Below are 12,304 nucleotides of genomic sequence, written 5' to 3'. Positions count from 1 at the left end.
ACTCTGAAGATACCATGTGTAACCACTACACTACACACACTTGACTCTGAAGTCACAGTTTAAGAGTCAAGTAACAACAAAAACGGTATCTAAACATACCTGCAGCCTCATGCTTTTTTTTTTTTTAATATTTTTTTAATTCTTACGTTACAGTTTTCTAAGTTCATTTGTTTTAGGTAAAAACTTAGAGAAGGGATTCTGTGGCAATATAAAATTATAAAAAACTTTTTATTAAGAAATAGTAAAAAGAAAACTGTAAAGCAGTAGAGTAAAACGAGGTTTAAGAAATGGACAGATTTAATTCACTTTCTATTTCCTAGAACAAATGTGAACATTCAGGAAGAAAACATGACAAGAGCATAAGAGGTCCATTTTAATAATTCTGTTTTAAATAGTGTAGAAATCATTGAGAAGTAGAACACTGTAATGTCAGTTCCAAACTGATCAGCTCTTAACCCAAATATAACGCCACGTACACCAGAGAAAGTAAAGATAATGAGTTGTTTAAAAGCTTTAAGTGTCCCTCTACCTATGAAGATAAGCATTTGAATAACAGAAAGAAAAAGAAGGCAAAGAAATGCTTTTAAAGAAGATAGGTCAAAAAAAAACACAAAACTATCTCTTCTCAGAGAGTACGGCCCATCCACATTAGAGAAAGGATTAAGCAGATACATTCAGCTTTTCTAACAGATTTTCTTTCTCTAAGACTTCAATACCCCTCTCACACTCACTCAGATAATCACATTAGTTTTGTCATTAAAAGCTCCCTTTTCATAGAATGCACCTAAACCGCTTAAACCACCCAGAGAGGTCGAATACATTATCAAACACCAAGACAAACAGAAGAGATTTTCCATCTTATGTCTTATTATTTCACTGTATCTATCTGCATGCTCAGGAGGCTAAGCCAAAAGATTTGGTGAGTTATCAGCTGAAAAATGATTCCAAAATAAACAAACTATAATATCCTTTACCACTGCTCTTGAAACTGAGAACTGAGAGCTAGCAGTTTTTATGCTGACAGAGCAGTCAAATGACAGAGGGGTTTTCTATTCCCCTTTTCTCCTCTTCCTTGTGTTCTATCGGCCAAGGCCGTGATTATTTCTGCATGAATGTTGCAGCTTCTGTTAACAGTAAACAAAAGCAAATGGAGTCTGAGTGTGCATGGCTCAAAGATAAATTAGAAACAATGATACTTGAGTTGACGTGGAAAATGGCATTCAGACACTCCATATGGATACTTCAGAACTGTGCAAGTCCAGGTAGCACTGGAAATCACCTACATTTTTTCATAACTATTACATATCATCTCACCATCCTAAGCTTGAGTTACAGACTCAGAAAAGGACTGCTGTTTGTTAGTCCTTTAAAAAGGAGGAAGTGTATCAGAGGGAGGAGGAGTTCTGGCTAAATGGAACTATCCAAGTGAAAGAACAGTCTCCAACTGGGTAGTGTTCCAGGGATTAGGGGGTTGGGAGAACAGAGAGGGGGTCAAGAAAGGAGAAACAGAATGAACAGTGAAAGAAAGTGATCTGAAACTAAAAGCTTGGGAGGGAGACATGTAGTGGAAAAATTCTGAAATCAGATAGGATAAAATTAGAGATAGATGGAGGCAAAGGAAGTTTCTCAAGCAAGAGGCAAAGAGAGGTTACTTTTGGTGGGATGCAAGCAGGAAATAGATTTATAAACAATCAAGAGTTCCTTAATAAGTCAAAAGAAAGGATAAAGTTGGTAACAAAACAAAAACAAAAAAAACTTAAGGAAATGACAAGAACAAGTCCTAGATAAATGAAGTAAAAGGTGATTATGAGGCAAAGGCACAAAGTTACTTTGCCTTAAAAATAAACTTTTAAAATATATATATGTACACAAAAGATAAAAAAGACTGTGCTAAATCAAAAACACATGACAAAATATTTGAGATATACTCCACCACTTTTGAGTGATTACTTAGGAGAGACAAAAGACAAGACTATATATTTACAGTTAAGATTCAACAGCAAAATATCTCAAAAGGAATATTAAAGATGCACAGACAAAACCAGTTAGGCTGTTTACTGTTCCAAATCATTAATGAACATTAAAAAGATGTATTCCTCTGGAACTTTTCCTAAGCTGGGTCAGCAAACTACAGGCCCCAGGCCAAAGCCAGCCACTGCCTGTTTTATAAATACTGCTGGAACATAGCCGTCCTCATTCATTTAAATATTGTCTACAGTCACTTTCTTGCCAAAGCTACAAAGCTGAGTAGCTGTCACAGAAACTATACAGCTCACAAAGCCTAAAATATTTACTATCTAGTCCTTTACAGATAAAGTTTGCCAACCCCTATTCTAAATAACAAAGGAAGTCCCCATATGTTTTTATCATCTGACAACTCATTCTCCAAATGGGCATAAAGATCTAAGTATAATTCTCACTCTGTACACAGAGTATAAAGTTAAGTCTGATAGTTGTCACACTGCGGGCAGCAATCTACCCAACTCTTCCCTCAAGTTTTCCATTAATAGTTCAATGCAATACGTGAGAAGATCTGGGCTCTGAACAACGGTAGACTCGCATTCAAAACCACTTCCACTGCCTCTTTGTAGAGCTTAAATTTCCTCTCCATAAAACTGGAATTATAACTCTTGACTGTGGGGATTAAATGAGATAGTATATATGAAAGTGCTTTATAAATATAAAATAATATAGAAAGATAAGACGTTATTAGCACCTATACATTTATGGAGACTAATGGTTTCAGATTTAGTTTTTTCTCATTATTTTGATTTAGGTTTTCTTACCATGTGAGAGAGATCTACTCTTTAAAATAATTTTGTAGTGTCAAAATTCAATTTAATTCAAATACACATTTACCTCTGGCTCACTGTGTGCAAGATACCCACGGGCCATTCTACTTTTTAGATGAAGAAAAATATCTCTAGTAGCAAATGATCTTGGTTCATTTGGGTTACAAAGTTTTAAGCAAGGTGGGCATTTAATAATTCAAAAGAACAGCTAAATTAAAATTGCTTTTGAAATCTGGTTCTTACATTACCAATTCTCTACGCATTTACAGCACTCGTTCTAGCTGTAGAATCTGTTATATTCTCTGAATTTAATAACCATCAAGTTGGCCAGCCTTTGTTTCTAAAACTATGAGGAATGCTCTTTACAAAGGAATGCTTAACAAGAATACATAAAATAAAGAATTCTGGCACGAAAAGAACTTTAAATTTTATTGTGTAATGTTTCTTTAAATTTTCCAGAGCGTTTTCACATCCAGTATTTTATTTGATCCTCAGCACAACCCTACTGAGAATGTAAGTATCATTATCCTATTCTACAGAGGAAGCCATGGAAGCCTAAGAAGAGGAGAGACTTGCCAAAGACCACACAGCTGGTAGAGGGTAGCTCTGGATAAGGATCCAGAGTCAGCACTCTTTGTGCTCCACCTTGCTATATGTATGCAGCCTTTATGATGTCTCTAGTACTTAGAATACATTTAGCAGTTGACTGAATCACAGCACCACGATAGCAGCTGCCATTCATCAAGCGCTGACCATGTATTACATATAGCTCTATGTGACTCACACATACGAATTCTATGTATGAAGTATACAGCACAGAATTGGGCACACAGTAACTATTCTATTAACAGCAACTATTGGTTTATTTCTAAGAGTTAGTTTTTAGTTCTAAGAGTTGTAATTCATACAACTCTGTAATCTCTGCATTTTATCTCCATTATTAAAATGAGGAAACAAGTTCAGAAGAGCTAGGTAACACGTCCAAGTTTGAGTAAAGCCAGGATTCCTACCCAGGTTTGAGATTCGACTAATTTCAGAGTCCCCTTGTCACTGGGACTTCCTCTGATGCTGAAAGTCAGAGAATGCACCCAAAAAAAAAAGAGAGAGAGAGGCAGGGCGAGGGGGTGCGGGGGCAGGGGGAGGGGCGGTTGGGGGAGGGGTTGGAGGGGGTAGGCCCGATGAAGAGAGAGAAGTATGCTATTAAAAGTGATGAAGGATATCTTCCTGTTACCTTGACAGGCCAAGCAGGCAAAGGCTGTAAAAAGTTGGACTCGTAAGGGTAGTCCACCATCGCCACATTCACCCAGGTTTCAGAGATCCAGTCTTTCAAACGCTGAACATCCTGTGATTTTGTTAACGGAGTGCACAAGTGAAGGGCTTCAGAAAGCCAACGCAAGCCAGGGCCTGAGAATAGAGTTACATTGTTGGAATCTAAAAAGCACTGCTCAACAGAAGGGTTTTACAGATCATTTATCCTTTACCTGTGTTTTAGAAAACTCAGTCTCCTACGCAGTTTCTCCAAAAAGGCTTTTTCAACATGCAACAAAATATCTTTAGAACAACTGGTTAATCTCATGATAGATAAGTTGCCTATCTTCGTGGGGCTTACCAGAGTTAGTATTCTCAATCACTGTCATTTGTAAATAAACAAATGAAATACTATAGAGCAAGGAGAATGCATAAACTACACCTAAATAAAACAAATGGATTTATCTCACAGTGTTGAGTAAAAGACAGCAGAGACAAAAAATACATACTATGCAATTCCGATTATTAAAAAATTCAAGAGTAAGCAAAGTTAATTTATGGTTCTAGAATTCAGGATAGCAACTGGTTTGATAAGCACAGAGGTAGTATCTGCTAAGTGCCAGAGGGGATTTGGGGGTGGGGGTGGAGAGGGATTTCCTGATCTGCATGCTGAATATACTATGTATTCACTTTGCAAAAATTCACCAAGCTGTATATTTTGATTTGTGTACTTTTCTATGTTATACTTAAATATGTAAAGTGAAATAAAAGAAAGTATTAGTTGTTCAGTCATGTATGTTATATTTAAATAAAAAGTTTACTGAAAAAGTGGAAAGTGTTAGATTCAGCACTTAAAAGGTACAAAAAAAACCAAAACATGATTCCACTCTCTTAATTAAAGCTTACCCTTTTTTGCAAGTCGATTAATGGCATCCCAGGACCTGCGGATACTCTCTGAACAATTTGGGCCACTTTGGCTAAAATCTGTAGTTACAATCTTCATAAATATGTCACAAGGCACCAGATCATTAAACTGCCAGATGGGGGCAGAGGATGCAAGAGCTCTAAATGGTAAGAAGACCAAAAGAAAGAGAAAAGAAAAAAATGTAACTCACAGAATTCAAGTTTTAAAATTGAAACTGATACTGAACAAGAGTGGTGAGAAATATCTACAACTCTTAGTGAAATAGAAATCAGAAATCTCAGTACAATAGAATATGTTTTACCTTCCCCCCGCCACCCCCCCACCAAAAAACACTCTATGTTCGCTTTGCCAATCATTAAGAAAGTGCTCACATCCAACATAAATGCATTTACCCAACCACCAAATGAGGATACTTCATCCTGAACCAGGCTGCAAGCATGCCACCATAAGAGCCCCCTAGGGCAATGACAGGTTGATTTCTAGCTCCTGGGATTGTTCTTTGCAAGTATCTGATTAACTTTGCAAAATCAGCCAGAGCTTGTTCTGTTGTCAGAAAATTCAAGTGTCTGGAATCCTAAAGAAAAATAACAAAGAACATCGGTATAAATGTGCACATAATAGCAGCTTAGGCATAACATAGATCCAGAAAAAAGCCAGATAAGCTTTTCTCCAAATAGAATTTCTAGGCAACGGAGTTAAAACACCCAGTTAAAGCATTAGCACTGCTAATTTAAACTCATGGAAAACTGATTTTAAGTTTGTGGGAAGAAAATAATGTATTTTTGCATTCAAATGTAATTTCTATTAAATGCTATTTACCAAAGACTTTGCTGAGGTAGTAGAAACAACAGAGACAAACCACAAGTAACATTTAACAACAGATGTGATAACATACAATACTAATATTAACAGACAACTATTATAGTTTTGATTTCAAATCTTGAAACATTTACAAAGGCTACCATATAAAGCAAAGGTAAACTAAATCCTGTGAAAAATGGAAGTAAGAATCATCAGTAAAAATAAAACATCCTTCCTCATCAGAAAGATTATTATGTCTGATATACCAGCAACTGGAACAAGTCAGCCTGTCTGTTGTACAACTATAAAATTGGAGTTAAGGAAAAAAACCCAACATATGGAACAGCCTTTTTCAGACACTGGAAAAGCAACACAAGACTTTGATTCCTGAGAAAAGAATGTTGTTCAATCGCCAAGTTGTGTCCGACTCTTCACAACCCCATGCACTGCAGCACACGAGGCCTCCCTATCCCTCACCATCTCCCCGAGTTTGCCCAAATTCATGTCCATTGAATCAGTGATGTCATCCAACTATCTGATCCTCTGTCACCCTCTTTTCCTTATGCCTTCAATCTTTCCCAGCATCAGGGTCTTTCCCAATGAGTCAGCTGTTTGCATCAGGTAGCCAAAGGACTGGAGTTTCAGCTTCAACATCAGTCTTTCCAAAGAGTATTCAGGGTTCACATCCTTTAAGATTGATTGGTTTGATCTCCTTCCTTTACAAGGGACTCTCAAGAGTCTTCTCCAGCACACAGTTCAAAAGCATCAATTGTCTGGCTTTTTTAAAGTCTAGCTCTCACATCTGTACGTGACTACTGGAAACATCATAGCCGTGACTTACTTAGTAAGTAAGTTCCATGATCATCTAGTTATCTGCCTAGGGAGAATTTCCTCACTGCAGTGTAGGAAGGTGGAACTCAAATGGAGTCCTGCTAAGCTGAGAAGATTAAAGAAGAGTCTCCTTTTAAAAGGTGAAGCCTTTTCATGTGTTTGTTAGCCATCTGTATGTCTTCTTTGGAGAAATGTCTGTTTAGTTCTTTGGCCCATTTTTTGACTGGGTCATTTATTTTTCTGGAGTTGAGCTGTAGGAGTAGCTTGTATATTTTTGAGATTAGTTGTTTGTCAGTTGCTTCATTTGCTATTATTTTCTCCCATTCTGAAGGCTGCCTTTTCACCTTGCTAATAGTTTCCTTTGTTGTGCAGAAGCTTTTAAGTTTAATTAGGTCCCATTTGTTTATTTTTGCTTTTATTTCCAATATTCTGGGAGGTGGGTCATAGAGGATCCTGCTGTGATATATGTCGGAGAGTGTTTTGCCTATGTTCTCCTCTAGGAGTTTTATAGTTTCTGGTCTTACGTTTAGATCTTTAATCCATATTGAGTTTATTTTTGTGTATGGTGTTAGAAAGTGTTCTAGTTTCATTCTTTTACAAGTGGTTGACCAGTTTTCCCAGCACCACTTGTTAAAGAGATTGTCTTTAATCCATTGTATATTCTTGCCTCCTTTGTCAAAGATAAGGTGTCCATATGTGCGTGGATTTATCTCTGGGCTTTCTATTTTGTTCCATTGATCTATATTTCTGTCTTTGTGCCAGTACCATACTGTCTTGATAACTGTGGCTTTGTAATAGAGCCTGAAGTCAGGTAGGTTGATTCCTCCAGTTCCATTCTTCTTTCTCAAGATAGCTTTGGCTATTCGAGGTTTTTTGTATTTCCATACAAAGTATGAAATTATTTGTTCTAGCTCTGTGAAGAATACCGTTGGTAGCTTGATAGGGATTGCATTGAATCTATAAATTGCTTTGGGTAGTATACTCATTTTCACTATATTGATTCTTCCAATCCGTGAACATGGTATATTTCTCCATCTATTAGTGTCCTCTTTGATTTCTTTCACCAGTGTTTTATAGTTTTCTATATATAGGTCTTTAGTTTCTTTAGGTAGATATCACTCATTATCAGAGAAATGCAAATCAAAACCACTATGAGGTACGATTTCACGCCAGTCAGAATGCTGCGATCCAAAAGTCTACAAGCAATAAATGCTGGAGAGGGTGTGGAGAAAAGGGAACCCTCTTACACTGTTGGTGGGAATGCAAACTAGTACAGCCACTATGGAGAACAGTGTGGAGATTCCTTAAAAAACTGAAAACAGAACTGCCTTATGATCCAGCAATCCCACTGCTGGGCATACACACGGAGGAAACCAGAAGGGAAAGAGACACATGTACCCCAATGTTCATCACAGCACTGTTTATAATAGCCAGGACATGGAAGCAACCTAGATGCCCATCAGCAGATGAATGGATAAGAAAGCTGTGGTACATATACACAATGGTGTATTACTCAGCCATTAAAAAGAATACATTTGAATCAGTTCTAATGAGGTGGATGAAACTGGAGCCTATTATACAGAGTGAAGTAAGCCAGAAAGAAAAACACCAATACAGTATACTAACGCATATATATGGAATTTAGAAAGATGGTATTAATAACCCTGTGTACGAGACAGCAAGAGAGACACTGATGTATAGATCAGTCTTATGGACTCTGTGGGAGAGGGAGAGGGTGGGGAGATTTGGGAGAATAGCATTGAAACATGTATAATATCATGTATGAAACGAGTCGCCAGTCCAGGTTCGATGCACGGTACTGGATGCTTGGAGCTGGTGCACCAGGACGACCCAGAGGGAAGGTATGGGGAGGGAGGAGGGAGGAGGGTTCTGGATGGGGAACACAGGTATACCTGTGGCGGATTCATTTCGATATTTGGCAAAACTAATACAATATTGTAAAGTTCAAAAATAAAATTTAAAAAAAAAAAAGGTGAAGCCTAATTCTTCCCCCTTTGAACTTGGTCTGGACTTAGTGACTTGGTTCTAACACAAATAGAATGTGGCAGAAATGATATATAACTTCCAAAGTCTGGTCATAAAAAGCATTGCAGGTGGACTACCCTGGTGGTCCACTGGGTAAGACTTCACCTTCCAAAGCAGGAGGTGTGGGTTTGATCTCTGCTTGGGGAGCTAAGAGCCCACGTGTGCATGCATGCTAAGTCGCTTCAGCTGTGTCTGACTTTTTGTGACCCTGTGAACTGTAGCCCACATGACTTGTGGCCGAAACACCAGAACATAATAGAGAAGCAATATTATAATAAATTCAATAAAGACAAAAAAAAAAAAGCACTGCAGTTTCCACCTTGCTCTCTTGGATGGCCAACTTTGAGGGAAGCTAGCTGTCATGTCATGAAGCCACTAAAGTAGGCCTTTGGAAAAACCCAAGAGAGGACAAACTAAAGCATCTTGCTAACACCCAGCACCAATTTGTCACTCATGTGGATCCTCCACGTAAGTAGAGAGGGTCCTCTAGCCTCAGTCAAGCCTTCAGGTGACTGAAGCACTAAATGACGTCTTAACCTCATGAGATCCCCTGAAACAGAACCAGCTAGTTGAGTCACTCCAAATTCCTTACCCACAGGAACTGGAAAATAATAAATGTTTATTGTTGTTTTAAGCCACTAAAATTTGAGGTTAATTGTCATGTACCAACAGATAACTAACACACCCACATATCCATATCAGACCATCCTATTTAACCTTCATATTTTGGTCTCACCACTCTGACTACTCCCATCACCTGGTATATTTTGAAACCACAGAGGCCCATCTTTTCTCTCTCCTGTACATGTCACTTACTCCTTTAACCTTTCCTCTTATCCAAGATGTATGCTCTCTGACTTCTTAACTTCTCTCTCATGGTCTGTCACTATTCTTTACTTTCAGTTTTCATGGCACGATGTATAGTTGAGTGTGGTTTTTTCCCAATCTTATGCATTTGCAATATTCCCCCATGCTACTGACAAATTCTGAGAGCACATGAAGGGAAGGAAGCATAGCATAGAGAGCCCTCACCTCCTTTTTCCTTGCAGAGTATGGACCACAGGGAACTAGGAAAGAAGGTTGTGTTTTTATCTGCAACAAACTACTTTCCAATGGTTTCAAAACCTGTCAACTTCCCTAATCAGATAATTATGCAAAATAATAAACTAAAGAATAGTTTCCTATGCAACCTAACAAATATCAGCAAATCACTCTGGTTTTCATTTATAACACAAGAACTTTTTATTTATTTATTTATAATATAAGATAATAAAATTTCTGAAAATAAAAAGTTCTTTCAAAACAGGAAGCCTAGAAAATGACTGACCCAAGTTCCTCTAACTCAGATTTCTCCAAAATCATGGTATGGGAATTTCCCTGGTTGTCCATTCACCTTTCAAAGTAGGGTGTACAGGTTCGATCCCTGGTCAGGGAACTAAGATCCCACATGAATTAGGGCCAAAAATGTCAAAACATAAAACAGAAGTAGTGTTGTAAGAAATTCAATTGAAGACAAAAAAAAAAGTGATCCACATTAAAAAAAAAAAAAGAAAGAAATCTTTTTTAAAAAACGCCTGGTATGTGTATAAAGGTGGTATACATCATGATCCTAGGTAGTGCACAAACATTTTTAATTTAATACTTGTTTTATTTCAATATAACTTAGAAAAAATAGTACTTAAAGCCTTTATTAAGAAAGTACTAAGTTTGAAAAGTGAGTTACTAGAAGAAAAATAGTGAATAATACAGATGGCAAACCCATATAGTCAGAAACACAAGGGTAGTACACAAGTGACTCAGCTGAGGAAATGGCACCTTGGTTTATTAAAGTGCAGATCTGTGGCCAAGGCCAAAATTCCTTGAGAGAAAAGAAAGGCCAGGAGGGAATCTAGTGACTAGCTGACCTCTCTGAATCATAGAGATGATCTGAACTTATTTTATTGAAAAACACCTTACTAAACAAGTATTTGTGCACTCCTAACATTTTTTTCCAGTGATAGACCCAATAATTTACATATATAATTTATAAAGAGGATTATTTACTGATATTTTTAAACAATGAAAAGTTCCCTCCAATCTCCACATTCTTAGATTATGGTTTACCTGGCAAAGGCTAGCCTCATCACATTGAGTTAAAGACTGATCAATACTATAAAAATGGTAATAATATGATTTTTTAAATAATTTTTAAAATAATATGATTATTTAAATATAATATGATTTTTTAAATTGAGGCTTTAAAATTACGTATGAAATTATATATGAAAAGGTTTCAAATTATATATGAAAAGGTTAATATGTTAACCTTTTAAAAGTAACTGAAATTTCAGGCAGTTCAAGTTAAAGACATCATTTTTCTTACAGTGGAACATGTAATTAGAAAATGTTCTAAATTTAAAAGACACGCTTACCGAGAAGGAGTCAGCACCAAAGGGTAGGGACTCTCCATAGTACCGATGTTCAGCAAACACCAACATGGCTTTCATTTCCTCAGCTATGTCCCACATGAACCCCTAGAAGGCATTTACAAATTCACAGGGTAAAATTAGGATGTGGAAAAAGTCTTAATTTTTTTTGCGACTCATAAGAAATGGATGTTAAACCATACCAAAAAGAGTTCTCTGAGAATCTGGACAATTTATATTTGTGCTACAGATAAATGATATAACTGTTTCATTGTTGCACATCTATCTCACACTGTATCAGAATGAAACAATTCAAAATAAGACCACATTGCACAACTACCAATCATTCCAACTCTCCTTATTCTGACACCCTAGTCTGGGAATCAACATTATGTATAAAAAAGCCTTCAAACTGCACTGTGTCCCAAAGAATCTAGGGAAGAGTAGGATAACTAAGCTATCTGCCTACTCACAAATAACTTTTATTTATAACAGAAAAGACAACAGTACAAATAAACATACTGGATTCCCCTGGGTTTAGTATTAACTGAGTGATTACAATTCATTAAATACCATTCTAAGCACTTAATATGTATCAATTCACTTAATTATCATGACAATCTAAGAGATAGGTACTTTGATTATTAATCTTATTTACATGAAGATAAATAGTAGCTAACAACAGCTAGTATTAATTGGGTGCTTCAGTTCAGTTCAGTCGCTCAGTCATGTCCGACTCTTTGCGACCCCATGAATCACAGCACGCCAGGCCTCCCTGTCCATCACCAACTCCCGGAGTTCACTCAGACTAATGTCCATCAAGTCGGTGATGCCATCCAGCCATCTCATCCTCTGTCACCCCTTCTCCTCCTGCCCCCAACCCCTCCCAGCATCAGAGTCTTTTCCAATGAGTCAACTCTTCGCATGAGGTGGCCAAAGTACTGGAGTTTCAGCTTTAGCATCATTCCTTCCAAACAAATCCCAGGGCTGATCTCCTTCAGAAAGGACTGGTTGGATCTCCTTGCAGTCCAAGGGACTCTCAAGAGTCTTCTCCAACACCACAGTTCAAAAGCATCAATTCTTCGGCGCTCAGCCTTGTGCACAGTCCAACTCTCACATCCATACATGACCACAGGAAAAACCATAGCCTTGACTAGACGGACCTTTGTTGGCAAAGTAATGTCTCTGCTTTTGAATATGCTATCTAGGTTGGTCATAACTTTTCTTCCAAGGAGTAAGCGTCTTTTAATTTCATG

General features: G+C 37.4%; 1 protein-coding gene across 5 annotated transcripts in view; it reads right to left on the bottom strand.

Moving 5' to 3' along the window:
- PRCP (prolylcarboxypeptidase (angiotensinase C)) overlaps window positions 1-12,304 on the bottom strand; it is an 87,522-nt gene that overhangs the window by 25,066 nt on the left and 50,152 nt on the right. For all 5 annotated transcript variants that reach the window (XM_010853219.1, XM_010853216.1, XM_010853220.1 and 2 more), the window contains exons 4-7: window positions 11,055-11,156; window positions 5,358-5,539; window positions 4,947-5,104; window positions 4,024-4,196 (exon numbers count right to left, since the gene is read on the bottom strand). In XM_010853219.1, the coding sequence (XP_010851521.1) occupies window positions 4,024-4,196; window positions 4,947-5,104; window positions 5,358-5,539; window positions 11,055-11,156 (615 nt within the window). The remainder of the gene's footprint in view (window positions 1-4,023; window positions 4,197-4,946; window positions 5,105-5,357; window positions 5,540-11,054; window positions 11,157-12,304) is intronic.

Source organism: Bison bison, unplaced genomic scaffold, assembly GCF_000754665.1.
Source record: "Bison bison bison isolate TAMUID 2011002044 unplaced genomic scaffold, Bison_UMD1.0 scf7180017864324, whole genome shotgun sequence".
Classification (NCBI taxonomy): Eukaryota; Metazoa; Chordata; class Mammalia; order Artiodactyla; family Bovidae; genus Bison; species Bison bison.
Note: the sequence above shows the minus strand (reverse complement) of the source record. Positions and strands in the feature narration are given on the sequence as shown.